We start from the raw sequence: 21,314 nt of genomic DNA on the forward strand, positions 1-21,314 counted from the left end.
ACCAAATGTTCTAAGCCTGTATACATTTTCAGTGTAAACCAAAGATTGCTAATATCATAATTAGGATCACAACTGAACATGATGTTTTTGCAATGATTTTGTAATAGCCAAGATAATTTAGGCCAGAGTTCTTTCTGGCTTTGCGGACTGGCTAGATGTGTGTGTTCTACATGAGTGGCGGGCAAGTGCGCACATGCATGCAGCTCCTTTTGTGTGGGCAGCAGGCATGCGTAAATGGAGTGCACGAATGCATATACTTGCCCACTGGTTGTGCAAGTAGTGATGCTCATGCCCGGGTGCATGCCCGCCACTTCTGCAGCCCAGTTTCGAATGGTAGCGGGCTGTGGCCCGGGGGTTGGGGACCCCTGATCTAGGTTGTTCTGAGAATAAGGAGGTAAACCAACGTAGTAAATGAAGTAAAATGAAGTAAAAACTGGGTGGCCCTGAAAAAATATCAGTACTGCTTAATCTTTTAAATTTATTACTCTCCTTTGAGACTCACTAACTATGACAGTATTGCCATTTTCCTACTGTGATATGTTTTTTTAATCAAAAATACAAATCTAGTCTGATATGTGACTGAAATTGTTTAATAGCTTTTGTTATTATAATTGAATGCTTCTGCCTCAAAGAAAAAAATATTCTGTGGTTCTTAGAGGAATACAAATTTGGGTAGCAAATTCAGATTTTTTTTTATAAAACTGCTTTTCATTGACATCATTGGAGTAAAATAAGGAAATAAAAGGTGGACATGGGTAGTAATATAATCTGATGACATTAGGGCATTATACATGCAGGTGAGTTATATAATATACAATCAGAATATCTATAGAACTACAATCAAGCAGTTAAAAAATCAAGTATGCACATTTCTGACAACCAATTAAAAATATTCTTTTATAATGAAAATGGTTTACTGTACAGATAGGAAATGGAAACTGGTATATTTATTCAAAAAAGTGGAAGTGTTCTGGCTTGCTGTTGTCCATTTAGTAGATATGTTGACCTTCAAATGCTAGAAGATATTTATTGCTTGTAATTTTTCCTCTACTTATTTTGATAAATAGATTATCACAGACTGTTTTTTCCCATGCTGATGGTAAAATGCATATGAAGCAGAAGGAAAACTTGATTGCACTTGCTGCTTCATCAAAAGAGATAGGTTTGACCTTTTATATTCTTGCAAAGAATTTTCCATGAAGAAACATATTTATTAACTTGCTGTGGCTGTGTAAATTCTATAGAATCTAAGAATTGATATTTTATCTAGTAATAGTTTATTATTTTTATAAGGGTTAGGGTTTTTGCCTAGTGTTTTGCCTAGTGTTTTTGCAGTATTTTTGCTCATGGGCATCTGGGGAGGGGGAGAGGCAAGTGATTCATAATCGGTTTGTATCAGATGTTTGCATCAGCTCAGACTTTGCTCTGGATCCCAATTTTCACTTAATGTTGTTGGTATTCAAGAGCAAAGTAATTTCACCCCTATTTTGATACCAGTTTATCTGAAAGTGGAGCTAATATATTTTACCTCTATGCTGCAGATCATGTTCATTTTCCCATTGGGGAAAATGTTTGCCTCATTGGTTCTTTGCCCGGAGCTTAAGTATCACTTAGGACAGGGGTGTCAAACTGGCGGCCTGTGGGCTGGTTGCTTCATGCGGAGGCCGCACCCACCCCAGCTCCTGCAGTGCAAAAAAAATCCCAGCAACGTGTGTTCAGCTGCTCCAGAGCCTCATGTCTTGTGGTTCTGCTTTTCAATAAACTCCAATCTTCTTTCTAAAGCAGTCTCCATTTTGTTTATTCCCAGCTTGGACTGGACCCTGATGAGGATTTTTCTTTCAATATCATGATATAAACTATTCCAAGAGGGGTTTTTTTATAAAACAAATTTACATATGAACTACAGTAAAATATAAGTTGGATGGTGTGTGAGATTTGTTTTCTGTAAGTTTGGGATTGTTATTATTTTTATTATACATTGATCTGCAGTAATTTAAGCAATAAGGGCTGATTATTGTATTAGTCTTCTGGAGGCAATCACTGAATGACTTGTGGTCTCTGCAAGCTAACAGAACAGAAGCTGTTAGCCTTATGCTTGGAAATACTGGGGAGTAAAAATAGTGATAGTATAAAAGTACTAATGCTCTTAAGTATAAATGTATCTGTTCTGTATTAGTTCTACATGCAGATAATTTTAGGAAATGTAATCCCATCCAAAGATACATTTTGGTGGAAGCTCGCTTGTCCCTAGTATCTATCTCTGTGTATACACACATCCTATATTCTGTCTCAATCACCTTTATTAGATTATTAACAGAGGATAAGTCTGTTATGTGTGGAAAGAAGTTTGTAACTGGAAGAGATTAGACCAGGGGTAGGCAACCTTGGCTCTTTTATGACTTGTGGACTTCAACTCCCAGAATTCCTGAGCCAGCTGGCTCAGGAATTCTGGGAGTTGAAGTCCACGAGTTATAAAAGAGCCAAGGTTGCCTACCCCTGGATTAGACATATACCTGTATTTATTAACAATCTGAATTCATGTTTGGGAGGACTAATTCCTATAATAATCAGGGTTTTTTGTTTAATGTTAAGCATTATGAACAAGTCTACACCAGAATTTTTTTTATAAAACAACATTTTGTTTCTTTCATATTGTTTAATTTTATTTAAAAAATGTTTTATGTCAACTGCCATTGCTTCTAATATCACTGTAGAAAAATGAACAAATGAATGCTATAAATTTGGATTGTAGGTCTGCAATTTGTAATTTTGAACATTTTAATTAGTTTTAAAAGCATGTGCAATTCATATACCGTATTTTCCGGCGTATAAGATGACTGGGCGTATAAGACGACCCCCTACATTTCCTGTTAAATTATAGGGTTTGGGCTATACTCGCCGTATAAGACTACCCCTCTTCCAACGCACACCAAATAAAATTTTAATATGGTAATTTTAATTCAAATGCTTATGACATGCAGGTACTTAATAGGAAAACTGTCACTTATAAACATAAGGCTGTTTGTCATCAAACATGTAAACATAAAACAGTGCAAGTGGATTAAACTTTTCCTAATTCAATCTAAAGCTTTCCCAAATGGGAGATCCGCTCCAGGTTTTCCAGCCAGCCTGCCCAGTTCCTGAGTCAAATGTGTCCTTAGAGCTAAGCAGCTGCTCTGGCTGCTGCATTCCCCACCTGCCTTTCAAGTTGGGATAGACTGCAGCTGCTCTTCAACTTTAGAAGGAAAGACGCCCAGACCCCAGCCTGTAAAAAATCACAGACTGCAGCTTCTTCTCCAATTGGTCCCGCTTTCCCTGCACAGACCAAATGGGAGATCCGCTCCAGGTTTTCCAGCCAGCCCTGTCCCTAAAGTTTCAGCACCCGGCGTATAAGACGACCCCTGACTTTTGAGAAGATTTTCATGGGTTAAAAAGTCATCTTATATGCCAGAAAATACGGTATCTATTGTCAAGATTGAATATTATTTGAGAAAAATGTTAAAATCAAAGTTACTATAGTTAAATATCACCTTTCTCTCTAAAATTACTTTTATGAATACTGGTATATAACTTCATTTCTTACAATAACTTCTTCATAGGGTGAAAATCTGATTTTCTTATAATTACCACTAAAGTTAGTATTGTGTAATATAAATAGATATATAGACAAATAAAAGCTGCATAAAATATTTTTGTTAATGGATCAATTATGTGTAGAAGCAGATTATAACAGTTTTAAAATGTGTAGGGTTTCAGTGGGTTTTAGAAATTGAACAAAACCCATACCACTTTACCATAATGGAACAAAAAAATATAGGAAAAGGAAACTCTGGAGATACTGTTTTAGTGAAACATGTCTGTTATATAGTTTATTCTGTAAGATACATGAAGCAAAGCACACCATGAACAAAATTAACTTATCCCAAGACACAGCACCTGGACATTCCAACAGAAGATTATCAAACTTCTAATGGGATGAAATGATTTCTAGTGGATTGAAGCTGAAACCCACAGCTACTGAGTCATTTGCTCCTGAAATGTTGGCAAATGCAGAGTCAGGCATGCCTGTGATCATTACTGTACTGTAGTGGAATTATATTTCTGCTCACTGGGTTGGTCACTTTCACCCCCCCCCCCCCCCCGTTAGAATACTGCAGAGATGTTTCTTTTCTAATACAGGTTAGGCAGTGGTGGGATTCAAATACGTGAACAACCGGTTCTCTGTGTGGATGCTGCTTCTGGAAGTCTGTTCTGGGCCTGGGCAACAAAAAATTAGCTACCGGTTCTGCCGAAGTGGTACAAACTAGCTGAATCCCACCACTGAGGTTAGGAATCTGCATTTTTTTAAAAGAAAAAGTGTACAAAGCTCTCCTAATGATTGCAAGCTTTATGCTGTATCATGTATTTAAAATGAGTGATATATTTTAATTCTTCTGATATTGAAAGTTGAACTCCGCACAGCTTTTGCTGCTTCTTCAGTGCTGCGTATATCCTTTAGTTTTGTAGTATCGGTCTTTCACAGAGCAGGACATATGTTGATACTCACAGCGCCACTGACCAAAGCTGCCTTACTGAAAATCACTGGCCTTTCATCAATCATAAAATTACGGATGCATCCAGTAAACGAATTATGTGTGGTCAGGCTGAATGTCAGGAAAGCTTCTGTGAAGAAATTAAAAACACTATTAGCAACAAATTGTTCACAAGTGACATTACAGCATCTAAAAATGCAAGTTTATGCTGGAAATGGTTTTAACCAAAATATGAAACTTTTAACACACACTTAGTACCGCTTCTGTTCTACACTCAGCTTAGTAGCACTTCTGTTTTCTATTGTTTTTTATTTTTAATAAATTCTAACTTTTATTTAAAAAGTATTAGACATTCTAAAGTTAATTGAAAGAAAAGAAGGTTATAGATTGGATTTGGAAAAAGACATTAGAAAGAGGATGTGACAGAAAGAAGTAGTCTCCTTCTCCAGAAACGTCACAGAAAACTCAAGATCAGGAAACTCCTACTCAAAAGGATGGAAATGTTTCTTAAAGCGCTTTCCAGTTGCTCTGCCATATTTAATTTTCAACTGATTGTTTATTTTAAAATAAAAATATCACAAAGCCACCGTCTTCCAAAATTGGCTTTACAGGTAGTCCTCGACTTACAACCATTTGTTTAATGACCATTTGAAGTTACAGCAGCACTGAAAAAGCGGCATGATTATTTTCACACTTACGGCTGTTGCAGCATCCCTATGGTCACATGATCAGAATTCGTACGCTTGGCAACTGTCATGTAATTTATGTCAGTTGCAGTGTCCTGGGGTCATGTGATCATCTTTTGCGACCTTCTGACAAAGTCAGTTGGGATGCCAGATTCACTTAACAACTGTGTTACTAACTTAACAACTGTAGTGATTGGTTTAACCACTGTGGCAAAAAAGGTCATAAAATGAGGCAAAATTCACTTTACTGTCTTGCTTAGCAACATAAATTGAAGTCATAAGTCGAACACTATCTGTATTTTCAAACCCATTGATTTTATAGGCATTCTTGGGAAACAGAAAGAGTGAATGGCTGGAGCCAAATGTTTTGTAAATATGCTCATTTTTCCAGAGTCAGGGTGGGAGGAAATGTGCTGAAAATTGATGCTAGAGCTGTGTGAGCCTTTGATTTGGAAGTTTAATTCAAGTTAACAGTTTAATATCAGAATGGCAAGCCACTTCTGAAATCTTGCCAAGAAAATTGCAGGCACTTGCTCAGGCAATTGCCTGGAGTCACAATTGGCTCCAAGGAACACACACACACACACACACAAAGACAGACACAGACACACTGATTAGTAGATACTGTTGGCCTGAAAATCATTGAAAGGCTTTTAAAATAGCACTTAGCACTTTTAGCACTTAGACTTATATACTGCTTCATACTGCTTTAAAGCACCCTTTACAGAGTCGGCATCTTATCCCCAACAATCTGGGTCCTCATTTTACCAACCTTGGAAGGATGAAAAGCTGAGTCAACCCTGACCCAGTCAGGATTGAACTCCTGGCAGTAGGTAGAGTTAGCCTGCAATACAGTACTATATTCTAACCACTGTGCCACCACGGCTCGTAGCAGATTTGGTAGGTAGCAGATTTGCGGGTTTTATTGTTTATAAAATCTTTGGCTTCTGATTTTCCCTTGTGATGAATTATGCCAAAGATTCTATTAGCATATTTAATTATTTAGTAGTATTAATAGATATTCAAGGCACATAGACATATCTTTACATGCATCCAGTACATGTGGGAAATTAATCATAAAGATAATTCAAAATCTAAATCATAAAGATTTTAAATGACTAGAGCACTAAGTAGTTAACACCCCTGATAGCAACATTCTTTTTGGACATAAGAAATAAATGTTCTTACAATACATGTTTACAAAGTACCCTGCTTTATCAAAGAAATGCTGCATTAAACACCAAGTTCTCAATAATGCCCATGTTTTCTGTTGGAAGTTATATAGCCCTTAAAACAAAGCAATAATTTTGGGTACTGTTTTGAACGTCAGTATGAATGAAGAACACTTTTATAGAATATTTTTCACTTTAAAGAGTTATTTGGAATTGGATGGCTAATAAATTCAAACAAACACGTTAAACAGTTCATTGTCTTAACTTAAAAATAAAGTGATAATAATTAATCTTACCTGGTGCTCCTCCAACAAATACGGGCTCTCTGTGATCAATTGCTCTTGGGTTTAATGGTCCCACTACATGATTCACTTCTGAATCAACATCTAGTTGTACCACATTAGCGTCTCTAATAACTATTATGCAAAACAGAAGAGGATAATAAATTTTCATATCCCAAGCCACCAGATTAAAAAGTTTTGAAAATACTGTACCTACTTGTCTACTATGCCCTGGCTAAGGCTTCTTCAATATCTTAGATCAGAGGTCCCCAACCTTTTGGAAACCAGGGATCGGTTATGTGGAGAGAGGTGTTTCCGTGGACTGGAGGGGGCGTGGTTTTGTGCGCTGCCTGCATATTACGCATGGGGTTTTCCTTGTTTGTGCGGACCAGTCATTGGCATGCCGTGGCCCAGTACCGGTCCATGGACCACAGGTTGGGGACCCCTGTCTTAGATAGTTTGAACTAAAGAAATAGTTCATAATCACCTTGATTACAAAACTTGTGGTGTTGACTCACCTGCAATTCTGTGCCATCTGCCATCACAGAGACTTTGCTTTGGTGTAACTGAAGTTGAGAAATCTTTAATGCCATTGTTTAGCTTCACAATAACCTGGTGAAGTGATGGAGTTCAACTTTAGAATCTTAATATTATCTAACATGTTATCTTAAAAAATTAAAACAAAATGTTTTTCACCACCCTCAAGGCTTATAATAGAAATAATATTCTATTAATATTCTTCCCCTGTGCTTTGGTGCTCAGATAAGGAAGGCTGATTTATTTCTTACTCTTATGGTGCAAATTATACATGCAATTTGAGTATGGAGAAGGGCCTATCAGATTCAATGAGTTATTGTTGGATAGGTAGGATTATGATTATGTTGTCAATACTTGAACGGTATGTTATAGAGCAGGAGTTCCCAGTCAGGGGTGTTCGCACCCCCTGGGGGTATGAGTTTCTTAATCCAGACAGGTTTCCCCCCCCAAAGACTGATTAGAGTTAAGATAACAGTAGGGCAGGTCAGGAACAGGTAAAAATAAAGTGTGAATGTGCTCTATTAAGCTAATATTAAGTGCACTACTATAGCTTTCAAAACAGTTATTTGCAACATTTATTTTTAAGTGCAATAGGGCGCTTGCTGATTCTCAGAATCAGTGAGCACTAATACATTACGTTATAAAATCTTTAAAAGGGAGGGCATTTCCCTAAGCTTCTATTTATCATAAAAAGATTTATTTATTTGCTCTTGGGGATTCTATGGGTCCCCCCCCTAGTTCCACTTAGTTTTAAAAACCCTCAGCTATCCACACATGTTTAAATCGAGCAGAAATATTTTTGGAACATGCTGTAAAAATGATACCACTTTAATATTACTTCAGAAATTGGAACTTGCTGATATTAAAAATAAGGAGCACGGGGTGCTTGACAAAAAAGTGGAGCCTCTGGTTTTGAAAGATCAGAATATACTGTAAAAATAGGGGAGGAGTGGTTGGTCCTTCCTCATACCTGTCCCTGTTTCATATGTATGTTCAGGAACTCTCCATTTACATTATGTGCATGCATTAATATTCCAGAATTGCTCCGAGGGCGGACTTCAAAAACAACTTCGAATTTCAGGCCCAAGCTAAATGATTCATCTGCAAGGAAAAGTCACAAAAAGTTTTATTTAAAGTTAACTGTGAACTTACTCACACACTGTAGAAGATGAAGCAATAACTAAAGATCCTGTTCCTCTCTTTTAAGTCTGAAAATTTGAAAGTGTTTTGTAAATTTCAGTGACTCTAAGCAATTCTTTAATACTGTACGCTAAATTTCTTATTTCAGGTAGCTTCACTTAGATAAGCTGTATACTTCTTGCTTTCATATACTTAGCAGATTCTCAACTTGAAATCTGCTGATGGTTAACTTGTGTTAATGAGGCAATGCCCAGTATAATTCTCATAGCCTTGATATGGTTTCATCCAACAAGCCACTGTATACTTAATAACGTTTAGTGATAATTTGCATCTCCTCTACTTGAGCTAAGGTAAAATTATAGTATTGTGTTAATTTCTCCCCTAATGTAATGCTGTCCACCCAAATATTGGAAACTATAACCCAGAATTCCAGCCAATATTTTAATTGGCATTCTGGGGTTTAATTGTCTTTATACATATGGAGAGCATTAGGTTTTGAGAACTTATATTCTGGTCTCAACTAGATCAGAAAACAAGCAGAAAGATAATACTGTTTACACTATATAAGAATTTCTGCCTTTGATGTAATGCAAAGGTGTTTGGAAAATTAGTCTGCTCTATGCCAGGAATATAACAGAACATCCTGAATAATTTAAAAATAACTAATTGGTTAACTCTAAGTATACATTTTCCCATCTCTTTGCATCACTAACCATAGGCATTAATCTAAAGGTTTAATAACCACCACTAATACCACAAAAACAACTCCCTACCAAGTATAATGTAGCCCCCTTCTGATGAAAAATAGGTTCCTTCTTCTGATGGTCCTTCAAAACAAGGTGTTACACTGAAGGTCTGTGAAGGAGAAGTGACTGGCTTTCCGTTGAGCTGTAGACTGCCAAGACAACCACTAAAACTGTACACAGAGTTAATCTAGGGAAACAAACAGAATTGAAACAGATAAAAACTTTCATTTTTAATTTTTTTTATATAGCCATGTGTTTCTATATAAAAAAAAGGAAGCCAAGACAGAAGCAAGGTGAAGAAGGCTTAATAATAGCAGGCTAATCAACAGATTCTCTATTGCAGTATTTCTTAACCATGTTAACTTTAAGACATGTGGACTTCAACTCCCAGAAATTCCCACCTAACATGCTGGCTGGAAAATTCTGAAAGTTGAAGTCCACACATTTTAAAATTAAAAAGGTTGAGAAACACTGCAGTCACTGCAAACGTTTGTTTAGTGACTGTTTGAAGTTACAATGGTACTGAAAAATGTTACTTTTTGTGATCAGTCCACACACTTACAACCATTGCAACATCCCCACAGTCAGATGATCAAAATTCAGGCACTTGGCAACCATCACGTATTTGTGATTCCTGTAGCATCCTATGGTCATAAGATCATCATGGGCAACCTTCGCAGATGATATCTGACAAGCAAAGTCAATAGGGAAAGCTGGATTTGCTTAATGACTGCATTGTTCACTTAACTGCAATGGTTCATTTAACAACTGGCAAAAAGCTTGTAAAATCGGGTGTAACTCACTTAACCACTGCCTCACTTAGCAATGGAAATTCTGGTCCCAAATGTGATCGTAAGTTAAGGAGTCTCTGTCTAAGAGCAGAATCAAAAGTTAAAACTACGATGAAGGAAGTTCAGGAAGAACTTTCTGACTATACAAGTTGTCAGCCAGTGGAACAGGCTGCCACATGCATGGCAGTGAGTTATTTACTGGGCTTCAAACAGGACGGATGTTCATCTATCAAGAGATGCTCTTGTGACCTGAACTAATGAGGGATTGTTGAGGTAGATGATCTCTATGCCTCCTTCCAACTAAGATTCTATTAACTGTCTCACAAATACATGCACAAAGAGAGACGTTTATTGTAGAAAAAATGTATTTACCTGGATATTTTTTGCAGCTTTTCCTGGTGCCACACCCCCTATGTAGAAAGGAGTAGTAACTGGCCATGTGTTATCAGAATAAGGAAGACTGTCTTCTAGTACTCTGAGGCCATCAATAATCAAACGACCAATATTCTTCTCTCGAACAAACATTACCTTTTTAAAAAAAACAACCACAACAACATGTTTATGTTAAGGATAATGGAAAATATGCCATTGTAATTTGCTCAGAGAATATTGTGAGAGCTAGTCTTCTATCCTGCGCACATTTTTCAATTTAAATAGAAAAGGCTGTTGAGATTTTCCTAGTATTTCCATTGTTTTTTTTAATTTAGTGTGAAAAGGAAACATTTGCCATTTAGTAAAGTAATAAAAATAGCAAGCTGGTTCTCTCAGTGCAGTGTGTAAGACACTTATTTCTGAACAGATATGCAGCATAGACACAGGTTTATATTGGATTGTATTTTCATTGTGAGTTGTTACTCTTTAGCTTTTGTTGGTGTTTATTCCTTATTTTTATCTTTATTGTTGCATTACTATTGGTGTACTTTTCAATATTTTAAAAGATAAAGATATGACAAAAATTAAAATACTTTCTCCAGAAGTATGCAAAAGGATTTGGATAAAGTTAATTATTTTTCTCTATAACATTTTGATAGAGAAACTGCATATGGAAGATGACCTGTTTTATTCCTGATCTTTGGAAGGTGCAATGTTTTATTGCATTAAAACTTCAATTAAGTACCAATTTATAAATATACTTATTTTGGGATAAACTAAACTTTTTGCAAGCTTATCAAGATTCTACCTGCATCATTCAATTTCAACTTACGTTATGCCACTGCCCATCATTGTACTTCTCTTGGGTTCGAATTCTTAATTTCTGGTGATCTCTATTGAACATATAAATAAGTCGTCCATGGGCAATAAATAGGGCCATGAAATGTTCCTCTGCTTGATCAGCAATGTAGAAAATCATTCCATGGGATGAACGAGTCTTTAGACTAATGGAGAACTGAGATCTGGTAAACAAAAAATGGCATTTTTCTGTGAAAGAGAGATTGATTTCCATTCCCAAGCTGAAGAAGAAATGAAATGCTGCTTCCAGAAAACAATTTGTAATGTCAACAATAAGCAGAGCTTTTATTTGTGATAACTGATATATCCAGTTTCAGGTAATCCCCGAAATGTGACCAACAGTGGGGACTGGAGCTTCTGTTGCTACATATCATTAAGTCATTAAATGAGTCATACACAATTTTAGAACATTTTTGCTCTGTAGTTAAATGAATCATCATGGTTGAGTGAATTAGATGGTCATTAAGTGAATCTGGCTTTCCCCGTGGACTTCACTTGTTGAAAGCCCCCTGGAAAGGTTACAAATGGTGATTGTGTGATCCTGGGATGTTGCAATCATTGTAAATACATGCCAGATGCCAAGTGGCCAAATTTTTTTTCATGTGACTGCAAAGATACAGCTATGGTTGTAAGTGTGATGACCAGTCATAAGTCACTTATTTCAGGGCTGCTGTAGCTTCAAATAGTTGCTAAATGAATGGTCATAAGTTGAGGATTATCTATATACTGTATTCTTGACCTGAGTCAGCCAAGTGATGCTGTGGAGATCTTTTTTCCTATGCTTGTATGCTCTGTGGGTCTGTATGGGGTGAAACCAGTTCTACTCAATCCTACCAAGACTGAGTGGGGGTGGCTATAACCCTTCCTCCATGCATCTTCCCCATTCAACATTGGTGTGTGTAATCTGAGGTTGTGTTGGATTCACAGTGGCTGCTTAAAGAGCAGGTGGCAGCTGTTGCCAAGTAGGCCTTTAAACAGATTCATTATTTGCATCAGTTGTCCCTTTCCTGGATCAGGAGACCTTCATATAGTCAGTCATGTTCTTGGCACCTTATGATTTTACTACTGCTCTATGTTTTATATGGATTTATCCCTGAAGACCACTTGGAAACTGTGGAGTGGAGAGTGATGGGTATGTCTTGGTATGCTCATATTGGACCACTGATTTGTGAGCTGCATTGGTTGCCAGTGTGCTTCTGAGAGCAATTCAAGGTACTGATTATTGCCTATAAAGCCCTACGTAGCATAGGGTCTGGTTACTGGAGGGACCAGGGTATCTTCAACAGTTTTTGCTCATCTTGTAAATGCTGACAAAGTTGGCTTGCTCTGGTTCTTCTTAATTACATAACACTTTCTGTCAGGAACCAGGTACTGTGCCTTTTATGTTGCAACACCAGTCCTCTATTTTTTTTTTAATCCCATTTATATCCTGCCCTTCTCCGAAGACTCAGGGCGGCTTACAATTTAAGCACAAACCAATGTGCTTAGCAATAGCCTTCATTCTATGTATATGCCTGCTTATTAGGGCTTTCCCCCCCCCCCCAAAGCGGCATTATTACAAAGTCAGCTTATTGCCCCCAACAATCTGGGTCCTCATTTTACCTACCTCGGAAGGATGGAAGGCTGAGTCAACCTTGAGCCTGGTGGGATTGTGAACCTGCACTAATTGCAGGCAGCTGGTGTTACTTAAGGAGGCATTAGCCCACTGCTCCACCAAGGCCCCAACCCCTGGTCTAGTACCGGGCTGCAGCATGCCAGCAACCAGTCCACACAAACAAGCAAAGCTCCAGCTGTGGGATGCAGGCAGCACACAAAACCATGCACTCTCTGGTCCATGGAAAAACCTTTCTCCATGGAACCAGTCCCTGGTGCCCTAATGATTGGGGACCTCTGCTCTAGAATGACATCTTTCACAAATTTGTGTGGCCCCCATTATGATGGTATTCCAGAAAGCCTTGAATATCTGGCTTTGCAGTAGGATGGATGTGGTCTCCTTGTTAGAAACATTCTTGTATATATGTATGTATACATGCAAGAGGCTTTCATCCTGCAGTGAATAGACAACGGGTAAAATGATGATGTATCAATGTGTGTTTATGTATATATATGTGTATGTATGTGGATAGATAGATAGATAGATAGATAGATAGATAGATAGATAGGAGGATAGTAATCTTTTATGTGTTATATTGTATTTTGTATTGTTTACATCGTGAGCTATCCAGAATTGTTTTGGAGTCAGGCAACATAAATTAATTTAATAATTTGCAAATATATGAATCGTTATTTCATATTTTATAAGTACATTACATTGTGATTACTGTACCTTTCATAGAAATCCTCTGGTAAGTAATCAAACTCTTGCCGGCTATTTGCTGTCCCACCAAAGAGATAGGCCTGTTCAGTTGCTTTCGGATTATCGGAGAAGTGGCAGTGTGGGTCCCTCTGATTTCTCAGTTCTTGTTCTCTTTTATTCGTAGTAGATGAGAAAGGGGATGTTCCTTTTTTATTTTTTTCAGCCTAATAAACAAACAAACAAATAAGTAAATGTAATCAGTAAAGTGCTGCTGGACAGGCAGCTTTCATTCTGCATACATTTCTATATGTTCTTTTTCAGTACATGTGGCCGAGATCTGATCTCCACTGTCATGCTATTTGGGTGAATTAGCTGTGAGTAATATCAAAACTGCACAGGCAGGTGCCAAAACAGAGCAAAGGTATAATTTAAGAACTCCTCAAACAGGCCACATTTAATCTTTGATAGGTGAAGTTTTTTCCCCATTACTACCATCTTTATATGATTTGTTCCAACCTGATGGAATGTTGGAAAAAGATTCAGAACTCTGGCTCCATCAGCAGGAGAACCTGCTGATAAGCCACCCCGCCAACTGAAAATAACAGGGCTAAATGTGGTGTGGTAGAAGCTGGCAAAAAAGAAAAGAAAAGAAAAGAAAGACCAAGTTTGAAAATGGGTTGAATTTGGAGAAAAGCCCTCTAGAAGATTAATCCCCATGGAATTCCTGGGGGAGAGACAGTTGGGCCTTGGCTTTGAATGCTGCCAACTGCTCCAGTCTTTGCTTTCTTGCCAGATCATGCAGCTCAGAGCAGAATGTAAGCTGCTGATCTTGGGCTTCCCATCATATACATACATAGAAATTCACCAACAAGCAACCCAAAGGGAAAACAGTAGGTAAAATGGAGTCCATTACTTCCCCAAGTACCTAGCCTTAACTACAGGTGAAACTCGAAAAATTAGAATATCGTGCAAACGTTCATTTATTTCAGTAATGCATCTTAGTCAAGCTATTCTCCAAAGCACCTGAAAGCAGGACAAGAAGCAACGGATGGAAACTAGTCAAGGAGAGAAGCAACCTAGAACTAAGAAGAAACTTCCTGACATTTAGAACAATTAACCAGTGGAACGACCTGCCTCCAGAAGTGGTGAATGCTCCAACACTGGAAGTTTTTAAGAAGAGACTGGACAGCCATTTGCCTGAAATGGTATAGGGTTTCCTGCCTGAGCAGGGGGTTGGACTAGATGACCTCCAAGGTTCCTTCCAACTTATTATTATTATTATTATTAAAAGGGGAAACTAAAATATGAGATAGACTCATTACATGCAAAGCAAGATAGTTCAAGCTGTGATTTGTCATAATTGTGATGATTATGGCTTACAGCTCATGAAAACCCCAAATCAACAATCTCAGAAAATTAGAATATTGTGAAAAGATGTAATATTCTAGGCTCAAAGTGTCCCACTCTAATCAGCTAATTAAACCATAACACCTGCAAAGGGTTCCTGAGCCTTTAAATGGTCTCTCAGTCTGGTTCAGTAGGAATCACAATCATGGGGAAGACTGCTGACCTGACAGTTGTGCAGAAAACCATCATTGACACCCTCCATAAGGAGAGAAAGCCTCAAAAGGTAATTGCAAAAGAAGTTGGATGTTCTCAAAGTGCTGTATCAAAGCACATTAATAGAAAGTTATGTGGAAGGGAAAAGTGTGGAAGAAAAAGGTGCACAAGCAACAGGGATGACCGCAGCCTGGAGAGGATTGTCAGGAAAAGGCCATTCAAAAGTGTTGGGGACTTTCACAAGGAGTGGACTGAGGCTGGAGTCAGTGCATCAAGAGCTACCACACATAGACAGATCCTGGACATGGGCTTCAAATGTCGTATTCCTCTTGTCAAGCCGCTCCTGAACAACAAACAACGTCAGAAGCGTCTTACCTGGGCTAAAGAAAAACAGACCTGGTCTGTTGCTCAGTGGTCCAAAGTCCTCTTTTTTGATGAGAGCAACTTTTGCATCTCATTTGGAAACCAAGGACCCAGAGACTGGAGGAAGAGTGGAGAGGCACCCCCTGCAAGATGCTTGAAGTCCAGTGTGAAGTTTCCACAGTCTGTATTCATTTGGGGAGCCATGTCATCTGTTGGTGTTGGTCCACTGTGCTTCATTAAGTCCAGGGTCAACGCAGCCATCTACCAGGAGATTTTGGAGCACTTCATGCTTCCTTCCACAGACAAGCTTTATGGGGACACTGACTTCATTTTCCAGCAGGACTTGACACCTGCCCACACTGCCAAAAGCACCAAAACCTGGTTCAATGACCGTGGGATTACTGTGCTTGATTGGCCAGCAAACTCGCCTGACCTGAACCCCATTGAGAATCTATGGGGCATTGCCAAGAGAAAGATGAGAGACATGAGACCGAACAATGCAGAAGAGCTGAAGGCTGCTATTGAAGCATCCTGGGCTTCCATAACACCTCAGCGGTGCCACAGGCTGATAGCTTCCATGCCACGCCGCATTGAGGCAGTAATTGCTGCAAAAGGGGCCCAAACCAAGTACTGAGTACATATACATGTTTATACTTTTCAGAGGTCCGATATTGTTCTATGTACACTCCTTGTTTTATTGATTGCATGTAATATTCTAATTTTCTGAGATTGTGGATTTGGGGTTTTCATGAGCTGTATGCCATAATCATCACAATTATGACAAATCACGGCTTGAACTATCTTGCTTTGCATGTAATGAGTCTATCTCATATATTAGTTTCCCCTTTTAAGTTGCATTACTAAAATAAATGAACTTTTGCACGATATTCTAATTTTTCGAGTTTCACCTGTACTTGATAAATTCATTAAAATGAAATTTATATACTTTTTAAATGCTTGTTCATAGGTAAAAGCAGGATTGTAAATGCCATTAATAATGAAGTAAAGTATATGGGAAATGTATTAAATCAAAGTAATGTGGACTATATTAGTAAGACTGCAGTGTACTGCAGTTCTTTTTCTTTTTTAATACTGGCCCATTTGTTAAAAATTATAACTTTTAAACAAGATAAATTTACCCTGAAGTGTAATTCAATTAAAAAAGTTTTAGAATCTGCACAACTGGCTCAAAGAAGTTTGCTATTGTCTAGCATTAGTTCCTGTCTAGAAAGCTGTAAGGCAGATGTGGACGCTCACTCACCCTTTTGCTGTGGCTTTCCTTGGCTTTGGAGGAATTTTTTCTTTTTTTATGAAAAAGGGCAGCTGGAGGGGATTCCACTGGACATCCGTAAAGAGAGGCATGAACTTTCTCAGGATAGCGTTGGAAGTCTTCCACCTCAATATCTCGATCTAATCTATTTAAAAGAGAAGGTTATTATTAAACTAATTTTGACTTTGCATATATATTGAGACTGATAGATCTTCTACTGTCATCAGAAAAATATTTCTTGCGTTGTCAATTGAGTGGATCTTTACACTTTAGCAGTATCATTGATAAGAGTGCATTAGCTCAGCGTTTCCCAACCTTAGGAACTTGAAGATGCGTGGACTTCAACTCCCAGAATTCCCCAGCCAGCATAGCTGGCTGGGGAATTCTGGGAGTTGAAGTCCACGCATCTTCAAGTTCCTAAGGTTGGGAAACGCTGCATTAGCTCATAGGCAGTAATAACTCTCAGAGAGGTCCCAGATACTGTTCTGTTGTAACTAAAGTGACTTTTTAAAAGAGAGCAGTTAAAACTATGACATTCAATGAAACATTCAGGTTTTGCAAGGAGAAATAGGCTATTGACCTCCTACCCATAATATTGTATTTTCAGATGACCACTGGATGACACAGCATTTTGGATAAATGGGTTTTGGTGTGATCCAGCTGGATTTTTCTCGTGTTTTTAGAAATTTTGCTTATCTGAAATGTAAGTTGAAGTGATGATAGCCAATTTGGCTTAAACTTAGCATTTTTGCTTAAAATTAATCTCGTATTTCATAATGAATTAAATCTGCTGTGGTTTTCATGATGACTAATTTTTAATGACAAGAAACATATATTTTGCATAAGCCTTGGAGCAAAGCTGGAAAACTGCAGCTAGATAAATAGATAGTCAGACAATCAGGATCAACATAATTTGTTTCATATTCTCATTTGTCCAAAGTGCAACATAAAAGCTGCTTAATACTGATAAAGCCTAATTCCGTTCACACATAAATCACAGGGGCAACCAATTATTTTTAATAGGTTTACTTCTAGGCAAAGTTATATATTTTTTTAACATCTTAAGGTTTTGACTCAATATATATTAGAAACTATCTGTTTCTCATCTCCTCCCTCATGATGTTTTATAAAACTCTCTTAATGAAGGATTTTGGAGAACTCCAAAACCTGTTTGTTGTTATATGACCTTTGGGGCGCTTTTAATAAATTAAGCTATTACCTCATAGTGAGTTCATTGTTTTTTTCCCAATAAAAGAAAAACTTTCCTTTAAAAGAAGAACTAATAATCACTTACAGTGCAGTACAGAAAAATATTAATTTAAAAAAAGGAAGTAACCCCCTCCCCACTTCAGGCAGCAATATCCTGGCTCAAGCAAAGGACCCAAAGAAGTCAAAATGTACTTACGGTACCTTGTGAAATAGGCGTTGCTTATGCAGCCAGTAAAGTTTGCTAATTGTGTACTGAGGGGTGAACCCCCAAAGTAGAATTTCTTGGTGCTTACAGGCTTTCTCTCGGTTGTATCCTTTGCTGGATTATTTTTGCTTTGTCTTTTTTCATCTACCAAAAGTTCAAACCTGCAGAGAACATAGATCTCATGAGGAAATCTTTAAAGGAACTTGTTGACAAGTGAGAAAATGTCTCATTGCTAGCTGTTATTTCTTGAATGTTGAATTTGATGAATGACTCACTAGGTGGCAGCATCCACATAGGAGAGTGTTCCCTAATCTGTTTCTCAGCTTTGACCTGCTTCTGGTAATATATAATTTAGTTTAATAGGTTTTAGCCAAGATGCCTTACAAACATTTTTGATAAAGAGGTGCAGGAATTCAAAATTAATAACTTTAATTTTCCAGAGATGTGGGACTAGTGCATGAAGGAAACCTCTGCCTTGTCCCAACTTGTTCCCCTAAAGTTCAAATTCTCAATTTTGCCCATGGTTGCGGATCCACATAAATGCTATGTGTGTCATGGCAGGATTGCTACAGACATTTAGTTTGGGTCTAATGATACAGGCAGCCTTTACTCGTATACTTGTACACCAGGAGTACTTATTGAGTGTTAAAGAAAGCTTAATAATATTCTTGTATGAAGATCAAGTGTCCAACAAGTATTGGACACAAGAACAAAAGTTCTCCCCCCCCTAATTTTCTTAACTTATTCTGATAATAATAAAGTTGCACTTGATATTCCAACAAATGCAGAATAATGATATCTATGTATGATTAGGTGTGAGTCAGAAGAAACATATTTTACAACTTTACTTTTCAGGTGAGATAGTTGTCATGACAAAATGGGCCTTTCCATCATTAAAGGATTTGTCTGCTGTCTGAACTTTGACTCCTTTTGCATTTAATACCACATTTCCTTTTTCCATGGAAATAGAGAACACTTCTGACTGAAAAGAAGAAAAGGACATGTTCTTATTGCTGGGAATGGAAGATTTTTTTTTTTGCATTTAACTTTTTTTTTTACATTTTTACATTTTTTTTAATTCATCCAATTTCACCCATCTTGCTAAACAAGCTATTCTGGGTGATATACAACAAAGCTAAACAGTCAATAAATACCTAAATTACCATTATTAATATTAAAACCATTAGAAAGACTTTAAAAACAGCAAAACAAAGTAGCAGCGGATGAAGGGATGTGAATAATAATGGGGCCAACTCACTAGTTCACCTGTGTCCTACGAGCTCCAGGTCTATTGGCATAACCAGATTTTAAGGGACCCTCAGAAGATCAGAAGAGATGTGGCCAACCTCACTTCAAGGGGGAGAAGATTCCACATCATGGGTGCCACAGCAGAAAAGGCTCACTGCCTAGGGCAGAGGTAGGCAACCTTGGCTCTTTTATGACTCGTGGACTTCAACTCCCAGAATTCTGGGAGTTGAAGTCCACGAGTCATAAAAGAGCCAGGGTTGCCTACCCCTGGCCTAGGGCCTACCTGAAGAAGCTTCCTAGGTGTCAGAACATGTAACATGCCTTTTCTGCTAGATCTGATGGGATTGACAGATGAAATTGGAAAAAGAGGTCCCTCAGGTAACCTCATCCTTTGCCATGAAAGGATGCATTTTTTACATTAAATTAATTGAAGGTTTGATTATCATCTAATTGTCCTAAACACTGTGGAAAACGCCTTGTATCATACAGTACAAGTAAATGGGTATATGGATGAATTTGAATGTATGTGCATATGCCTATGTGTCTGAATCCACACACACATTTATAATTATTATTGTCATCATCCCAAATCATCTATATCATCATCTATATCAATATTATGTGCTGGAGAAGATCTACCTTCTTAGTGGTCACTAAGAGGCAACATAGACTTGAAGGCACATAATTTTTTACTATTTCCCATTTCACTATATTCTCAGTAGGGAGGTTTAAATTCTTTGTCCCCAACCCAGTGAAAGTTTTAATTATGAGTAGGTCCTATGAAACCTAATCATCATATTAGTCACAGTTTATCTCAGGGATGTCTCTGGTTAAATTTACCAGATTGGAGTTTATGGGATTTAATCCATTATATCCCTTAATATATTTTCTGGATTTAACCATGTCTTTAACAGCACCTTTTTTCTTTAAAAACAAAACATATTTATTTTTTAAAAAATACTTTTAAAATATGTGGAAAAAAACCCCTAGACTTACATCTTCAACACAATAAAACAACAGTCCGTTAGGCTGTAAAGTTCGGAAATTAAAGCCGCCTTCAAATGCATGAAAAGGAGAGATTTTCTGGCTGGATGCGATATAGCTTTCGCCATTAAAATATGCTTTGCGGGACATCTGTTCATCAAGTAAACAAAGCGAACATATAGGGAGAATAGAGAGCAAAAGGTGAAAATAACAATAGCAGGAAGAATCCAAGAAGTCAGTTATCACATTCCAAAATGCCCAGTGATTCTGATGTTGACGTGATCATCACAGAGCAGTGTGTGTGAACTCTTTATCACACTGTAACAGAGATACTCTTGACAACCTCTTCCAGAGTTCACCAAACACTGCTGCTCTATAATTATTCCTTTCAGTGGGACTCAGACATAAATGCTGCTGGAAAGAAATTAGCTTCTACAATAATAGTGCTTTTGAAATTGTGCCTCAATGTGTCCTATTGAATAAGGACACTTGGAATCTCATGGCACACAAATTTTGAGGACATACACCTTAGGTTTCTTTACTCCTTCCAAAGAAGATAATAGCTCGACTGGAAAATCAAGCAGCTTCAGGAGGACCTTAAATCCATTTCCAATCTCATGGCACACAGCTAATAAGGAAGAAGAATATAATCTAGCTCAGGGGTCCCCAACCCCTGTGGGCCACTACTGGGTTGCAGCATGCCAGCAACTGGTCCGCACAAAGAAGCAAAGCCCCATCCTTGGGATGCAAGCAGCACACAAAACCATGCACTCTCAGGTCTGTGAAAAACCTTTCTCCATGGAATCAGTCCCTGATGCCCAAAAGGTTGGGGACCTTTGGTCTAGCTGACTCCTTAGCCCTCTAAAAGATGGAGGGGCCTATGATGACCACTCTATGATGAATAATAATAGTACTATTACTATTTCTGTTGGTGCCATAACTGGGGGTAATATTATTACTAATATTAATATTTATCTAGTCTACTGTCAATGTCACCTACAGGAATTTCAAATGAAAAAGTCTTGGTAGATTGGATAGTTGAGACATGTACAGCTCAGTGCCAT

General features: G+C 37.8%; 1 protein-coding gene across 1 annotated transcript in view; it reads right to left on the minus strand.

Moving 5' to 3' along the window:
* Positions 1 to 3,751: 3,751 nt before the first annotated feature.
* LAMA4 (laminin subunit alpha 4) overlaps positions 3,752 to 21,314 on the minus strand; it is a 102,066-nt gene continuing 84,503 nt past the window's right edge. The window contains exons 27-38 of the mRNA XM_081346628.1: positions 20,263 to 20,400; positions 18,867 to 19,000; positions 18,015 to 18,179; positions 16,596 to 16,749; positions 13,442 to 13,635; positions 11,090 to 11,279; positions 10,258 to 10,413; positions 9,122 to 9,281; positions 8,179 to 8,309; positions 7,190 to 7,283; positions 6,687 to 6,806; positions 3,752 to 4,662 (exon numbers count right to left, since the gene is read on the minus strand). Coding sequence (XP_081202754.1) covers positions 4,517 to 4,662; positions 6,687 to 6,806; positions 7,190 to 7,283; positions 8,179 to 8,309; positions 9,122 to 9,281; positions 10,258 to 10,413; positions 11,090 to 11,279; positions 13,442 to 13,635; positions 16,596 to 16,749; positions 18,015 to 18,179; positions 18,867 to 19,000; positions 20,263 to 20,400 — 1,782 coding nt within the window. The 3' untranslated portion in view covers positions 3,752 to 4,516. The remainder of the gene's footprint in view (positions 4,663 to 6,686; positions 6,807 to 7,189; positions 7,284 to 8,178; positions 8,310 to 9,121; positions 9,282 to 10,257; positions 10,414 to 11,089; positions 11,280 to 13,441; positions 13,636 to 16,595; positions 16,750 to 18,014; positions 18,180 to 18,866; positions 19,001 to 20,262; positions 20,401 to 21,314) is intronic.

Source organism: Vipera berus (genome assembly GCF_964194415.1).
Source record: "Vipera berus genome assembly, chromosome: 1".
NCBI lineage: Eukaryota > Metazoa > Chordata > Lepidosauria > Squamata > Viperidae > Vipera > Vipera berus.